Source organism: Olea europaea, unplaced genomic scaffold (assembly GCF_002742605.1).
Source record: "Olea europaea var. sylvestris unplaced genomic scaffold, O_europaea_v1 scaffold6968, whole genome shotgun sequence".
In the NCBI taxonomy this organism is placed as follows: domain Eukaryota; kingdom Viridiplantae; phylum Streptophyta; class Magnoliopsida; order Lamiales; family Oleaceae; genus Olea; species Olea europaea.
In genome coordinates, this window is record NW_019265361.1 from 3364 (window position 1) to 10356 (window position 6993).

Sequence of the window (6993 nt, forward strand, 5' to 3'; positions counted from 1 at the left end):
CCCACATAGCATTTTTCTGGGGTCTTCAAAATCAGAAAGAAATGTATAGTTCTGTAACTTATGTACAGGCAGTGCCAGCGGAATATGATATGTGAGAGCAAATTTTTTGGGGCCATGTTGCGTCTCTCTCTAATTTCAGGTCCTCAGAGGCTTACACTCAATGATAAACTAGTATGTTTCCGATAAATTTGTGGTGACTCCACAGTCGCACACAGGTAGAAGTGATGCAAAAATTTTCTTGTGAGCACACCATTTTGATAATCTTAAAATCAATTGTGAAATGACAGGTTTTCCATTTTGAAAGTGCTCTGGTTGGATCCATGTTGGAGAAAAGGAACAAAAAAGATGAATATAGGGCATGTTTTGTTTGTTGAGTCGAGCACGATAGACTTTGACTGTATTATGGAAGAAAATTTTTTGTAGTCATTTTAACTTTGTACATTTTAACGTTCTAGATAAAGATATTGAGACCTAAATCCTCCATGCATGAGCGAGGACCTTCCTCCTATATACGAACCTAGATGATTCACGTGTATTTCATAGTCAATTGTATTCCGGTCTCTCTAGTTTTTCTGAAATTTCAAAGCTCAAACGCTGAGATATAATTTATTGAATTCTTTTATAAATAACAATGTTCATTTATAGTTTATATTGTCGAATTTAATTTGTTACTATATATCAAAGATGTAATATCTTTTAGTGAGGCGGGGCGGAGCAGGACGGGGCGGAGCAGGGCGGGGATTTATGTCATCACTACTCTCTCTTAGTAAAGACGAACAGGAGAAGAGATACAAAATCCAGGAGGGACCATTAATTAAGAATGAAAAGGAAAGAAAAGTTTTATCAGTCACAATCAGCAACTCCCATTGCACTTTGTATAAAGAATGATAATTATTCAACTTGTGACTTGTATGATCATGCATTACAGCCTACCATCTATGGCAGCAAAGTCTATATTCTTTATTACAGTATTAATGCTGCTCCTTTTTTCAAACTTCCTGTGCGATAGAGGGTTCCCAATCTCCAGGAGCCAACCATGGAATGAACTTTTCTATACACAGAGAATGGAGGGTTGAGAAGTGCCACTTTGAAATTCATCATTTTCTTCCTTTATCTTTTTTGAAAGGTAAACTAGGCAACAGTTCTTAAAGAGTCTTTGTCTACATCATTTTCTGCCTCTATTGTAGACGAAGCTGTTATATTTTGGAAAGTAGTTTTTTAGCTGATAGTATAGCCTCCAAAGGTAAACACATACCATGTAAGCGATCACCTCTTATCAAAATTCATTGGATAATCTGAATCTATATACTCAATGACTTAATCTGTATTTCTACCAAAACGTAAGCAAGCATTAGTAGAGCCATTCAATTATCTGAATATCCATTGTATTGCTTTCCAATATTTCTTGTCAGCATTTGACATGTACCTAATAACTGCATGTGCCAAATTTATTCTTGTACAAACCATAGTATGCATAGGCGAACTAGTTGCACTGAAACGAGGAACCCGAGACATATAATTAATGTCTTCATTTGATTGAGGACACAATCCATATGATAATTGAAGTGGGTAGCCGAGGGAGTATTGATAGTTTTAGTATTCAGCATGTTGAACCTTTGAAACACCTTTTCAATGTACCATTTTTGACTCAAGTAAAATTTGTTAGCCTTTCTATCTCTCAAAATTTTTAGATTAAGAATTTTCTTTGCTGCACATAATATATATATATATATATATTTTTTTTTTTTTTAATCTCAAACTTCTTACTAAGTTGAGATTTCACATTTCTAACATTGGCTTTATCTCTGGCTGCTATGAGTATATCATCAACATATAATAATAAATATGTGATCGATCCGTTGTCTTTTTTCTGAAGTACACACAAGTCTCATTATTACTTTTAATGAAACTATGAGTAGTCATGAATTACTTGAACCTTTTGTAACTCTATTTCAGTGACTGCTTTAGTCCATACAAGAACTTATTCAACAAGCATACAGTCTTTCTTTCCAAAAACTTTGAAACTATCTGGTTGTTGCATGTAAATGTTCTTCTCAAGTTCTCCATGCAAGAATACTATCTTGACATCTATCTACTCAAGCTCCAAATCATTCTTTACCACTATCCCAAGTAAAGTTCGAATTAAACTATGCTTTACAACTAGTGAGAATACATCTGTGAAATCAACACCTGGAATCTGATTGTAGCCCTTTGCTACCAATCTGGTATTATAGCTAGAATTTTCAATCCTCGATATCCATTCCTTCTTTTTGAAACCCACTTGCAACAAACAATCCTTTTACCTTTAGGTAATTTCACCAAAGTCCCAGGAATTGTTTTTATTTAATGACTCCATCCCATCCTGCACAGCAATCAATCATCTGCTAGAATCATTGCAACTGATTGCCTCTGATTATATAGCAGGCTCCTTAATGGAATCAATACATTCTGCCACACTTAATTCATAAGCTACCAAATCTACTTTTCCATACTTTTGTAGAGGTCTAATCTGTCTACGAGGTCTATCCTTAGCAATTGAATACTGTGATGTTGCTGGTGGTGTAGGCTAAGTATTATTGTCTATTAATTCTGCACTAGACTGATCTGTAGTAGACTGTTTTAAAACATCCGATAGTTCATTTGGACCAATTTTCAACTTCATCTAAGTAGAATGATTTTGTTTCCCAATTTTATCAAAAGCCCAAGGAAGTGAACCATAAACCATAACAAGTTCATCAGATACTGCATTTCTACTAACTACAACCTTTCTTGTTTTAGGATACCACAATTTATACCCATTCACACTTGATTAATATTCGAGAAAGATATACTTTCTAGACCTTGTCTCTAACTTTTCATTATCCACATGAGTATAAGCAGAACGCCCAAATATTTTTAAACCAGAATAACAATAAGGTTTGCCAGACTATATCTCTTATGGTGTCTTTTTTTCAATGGCAGCTGAGGGCGAGCGATTAATTAGAAAACAAGTTATAGTGGTAGCTTTAGCTCGAAATGTCTAAGGAAATCCAGAATTTGAAAGCATGAAATGAACATTTTCCATCAAAGTTCTATTCATCTGTTCTGCCACACCATTTCATTAAGGAGTTTTAGTACTGTTAAGTGTCTTTAAATGCCGTCGGACATGTAAAAACTATTAAATTCATATGAACAAAACTCTAACCCATTATTTATGTCTAGACATTTCACTTGCTTTCTAGTCTATTTTTCTATCAATATTTTCCACTCCTTGAAGATTCCAAAAACATCACTCTTCTGTTTTAAGAAGAATACCCAAACTTTCCTGGATAAATCATTAATCATTGTCAACAAGTAATAAGCATCTTCTTTTGAAGACACCCTGTCCGGTCTCCAAAGAATTGAATGGATATATTCAAGTGTTTCCTTCGTGTTGTATATTTCTTTAGTGAATTTGACTCTTTCCTGTTTCCTAAAGACACAATGCTCATAAAATTTCATCTTACTGGTCTTCTGACCATCAAAAAGCCTTCTCCTGCTCATTTTTACCATACCTGTCTCACTCATAAGCCCAAGCCGCACATTTCAAAGTTTTGCAATTTCCTCATCAGTAAAAGAAGAAGTAGAAATTGCACCATCTCCTGTAACTGTGGAACCTTGCAAAATGTGTAGAGCACTTGGACTCGCCTTAAAAACTCTACCTTCATCAGTGTATTTATGACCCTTTGAGTCAAGTATGCTCAAAGATATCAGATTCTGCTTCAGTTCTGGAACGTGCCCTACATCTGCAAGTGTTCTAATAGTACTATCGAACATTTTGATTTTGATTGTACCAACTCCGACAATTTTGCAAGGCGCATTGTTTTCCATGATCACTGCACCTCTTAGAACCCTTTCATATGTTGTAAACCAGTCGCTATTGGGACACATATGGAAAGTATATGCAGAGTCAATAACTCATTACTCATAAGGTTTGGAACCCATGTCAGATATCACAAAAAGCTCTCTTTCACTTTGTCCATCTTCTACAATGTCAGCCTCCGTTGTGTTAACAGGTTGCTTTCCTTTTTCAGTAGCATCAACAACTTTATTCTTACTTATCAATGAATAGCATTCAGCTCTGATATGCCCCTCTCTTTTTAAAAGAATGACATACTTTCCTTACATGTCTGAATTTTGACCTGCCCCTCATACTGCTACCAATATTTTTATCCTGATTTCTCCCACGAACAACAAGGTCTTCAATTTGACTCCCAAATCCTCCAGCAGGATGCCTCATCTTCTTCTTAGATATTAAAGTATCATAGACCTCTTCCATAGTAAGAGTATCCGACTATGGAAAATAATCTCTAAAAATCACATATGATGACGACAGAGAACACAAAAACATTAAAGCCAAGTCCTCATCATCATACTTAACAATGTCTCCAAATCGATCACGATTTCTTTGAACATAGTTAGTGATTATCCTATGACGAACTTTCGAATATCAGGTGAGAATACACACCCTATTTCAAATGTAAAATCTCTTTGTCATGTAAAATTGCTCCAATCACAATGCAGTGGTATTTTTCTCTTTTAGAACATCCTCAAGAATTTGATTTGATAGATGTAGATAAATTTGAGATTGGGCAATCTGATCCCTAAGCTGCTTTTCATCCTGCATTCAGGTTGAAGGCATCTTTATCAAAGCCAATCAATGCTTCCTTCAAATCCATCTATGCGAGAACTGCTCATATCTTCACTAGCCATAAAGTAAATCTCATATTTTGATCCAATAACGAAATATTATATTTCATCATTGCCATGCAGAATAATCAACCTTACTTTGATACCACTTGTTACGAATTGATCGCAAGATAATAACAATAATGAAATAAATAAAAATACTAAGATTTATGTGAAAACCCAATAAGGAAAAAATTGCAGGTAGAGGAGGAGAAATCCAATATAATTTATAGTAATTGTATTTACAAGAAGATCTCACCACTCTCAATTAAACTCTATAACTCTCATGATATTGCATGAATGTTATGAAAACAATAGAAGCTGTGACTTATATATATAAAACCCTAGAAATCAAGTTGTAGATGAATAGGAGTCCAAAAATAAGTTAAAATGTGAAAGGGACCTAGGCCTGATAACCCTATCGTTCGAGCAATAGGCGAGCAATAGGTGGGCGACAACTCCGCCCCTCGAGCGCCAGGTGGATGGTTGGTGAGCGACAAGTTTTTGTAGAAAATATGCAGGGGCCGCTCAAGCGGCTAGCTAGCGGTAGGCTAGTGAAAATGAGTCTGTCCATTTTTGAGCAGTCCTACCCCTAACAATTATGGTTTTAATAGTCCAATATACTAAACATGCTATAATCGCTGAATAAAATGACAAGTTCAGTTAAAAGAGTTGAACTAGAAATGCCATTAGTAAAGGATTCTACGGTGTATTGAAAATTGATCTAGCTCTTCCACAATTCTACTATTTGAACAGAAAATGAAACTGAAATCCAATGGGACATTTTCTGGTGGGCTGCAGATTCAGATGGCTCCACAAATCAGCAGCAAAGTCAAGCTTATGTTTATGAAATTAATTGAAAAAAAAAAAAAATTACCCCCACATAGTATAGGTTTATATATAGGGTTTAAGTGTTCATATAGGAATTAAAAAATAGTAAATCTTTTATATAAAATTTTAACCATAATTAACTAGTGATAATCAGTCTTAAAACAATTTATCTCCCTCTACAAAGAACAGCAGTTTCGTTCATATTTTTGAAATTGGAAGAGTTTGAAGTTTGCATAATAGCTATTTATTGAATTAAAGCATAGAGAAAAAACAAATACACATGTAATCTCTCCTGCAAGTCGAATTTACCTTCCAATCAAAGATTCAAGTTGAGCACATTTTTCATATATAAGTATCTTCACAAAGAGTTTTTTAGAAACTTTCTTTGTGAGAAAAATAACCTGAACTTCGATACTGTACTGTTAAATATATATCTAATTGTAAAAATGAGAAAAAAGAAAAGAAAAAAGGAGATGACATTGTAAGGTGGGAATACTCAAGAATCAATGCCTTAATTAGTTAAGACAAATTGGGCCGATTCTGATATTCTATTATACCAGGAAATCTAGTCATCAAATCTGATTTCCTCAAATTTGATAAATTATTCCTCTCCCCTTTCAACATCTAATTAACATTAAAGCAACATTTGAGCACAATGAGAGGTTATCATACGGTCAATGGTGAAGCCTTCATGGTAGAAACTTCACATGCACATGCACTTTATGTTTTTTCTTTTTTGGGTGGGTAGTGGACGGGGTTGACCTGTATAAACATTTCTTTCTACCATTTATAAGATATTTTAAAAAATGAACATTTTTTTTAAAGAGTGGTCTACGATTGGGGAGTATGACACCTTCTCTTCTCTTGGTTGAGGCCATCCGATCCTTCTTTTATTCATTCTGATTATGCTATATCAATCTATCTTGATTCCTCTAGTTAGGATGTTCCGGACTAGCTTTCTTGAGTGTAGGACTCTGACTCAATGGTCGATTTAGTCAAAAAGGGCGTTCATAAGCTATATCTTCCTTTAACATATACTTTGTAAGACGAGAAACATTAAAAAATATATTTCAACAGACCAAGTTTTGTATGGAGTCGCGTAAGTCCGTTTTGCCATATTTCTGCATAACCTTTATATCTCAGCTTTTAGACCCCGTGCCAAGGTCCGTCAGGTTGGACTTAATTTGAAATTGTACAAATATAAATAAAAGTAAACTAGGAATGTTTTTGGCAAAAATTACTTTTTCAATAACATTAAATAAGATTTCAGCCTAAATAAATGGGATGAATGGAGTATTTGAAAAGGAATTTTTTAATGGTGTAATTAAAAAATAGGGAAAAGTTTTGAAAAAAAGGGAAAGAAATTATTTTTTTTGAATGTATAACAGAAAATGAGTGAAGAAAGTGATAAAAAATTTGCTCCCATTGGACCATTTATATATATATATATATATA

The 6993-nt window shown here is 34.3% G+C and overlaps 1 protein-coding gene across 3 annotated transcripts in view; it reads left to right on the top strand.

Annotated features, from left to right (window-relative positions):
* The window catches only part of LOC111390608, a 2338-nt gene extending 1689 nt beyond the window's left edge, over positions 1-649 (top strand). Inside the window, exons 4-5 of one of the 3 annotated variants that reach the window (XM_023015672.1) lie at positions 69-215; positions 288-649. In XM_023015672.1, coding sequence (XP_022871440.1) covers positions 69-186 — 118 coding nt within the window. In that variant the 3' untranslated portion in view covers positions 187-215; positions 288-649. Of the gene's footprint in view, positions 1-68; positions 248-287 lie in introns of those variants that run through there. The other 2 variants (XM_023015669.1, XM_023015671.1) reach the window with 2 other exon arrangements.
* The last annotated feature ends 6344 nt before the right edge of the window (positions 650-6993 follow it).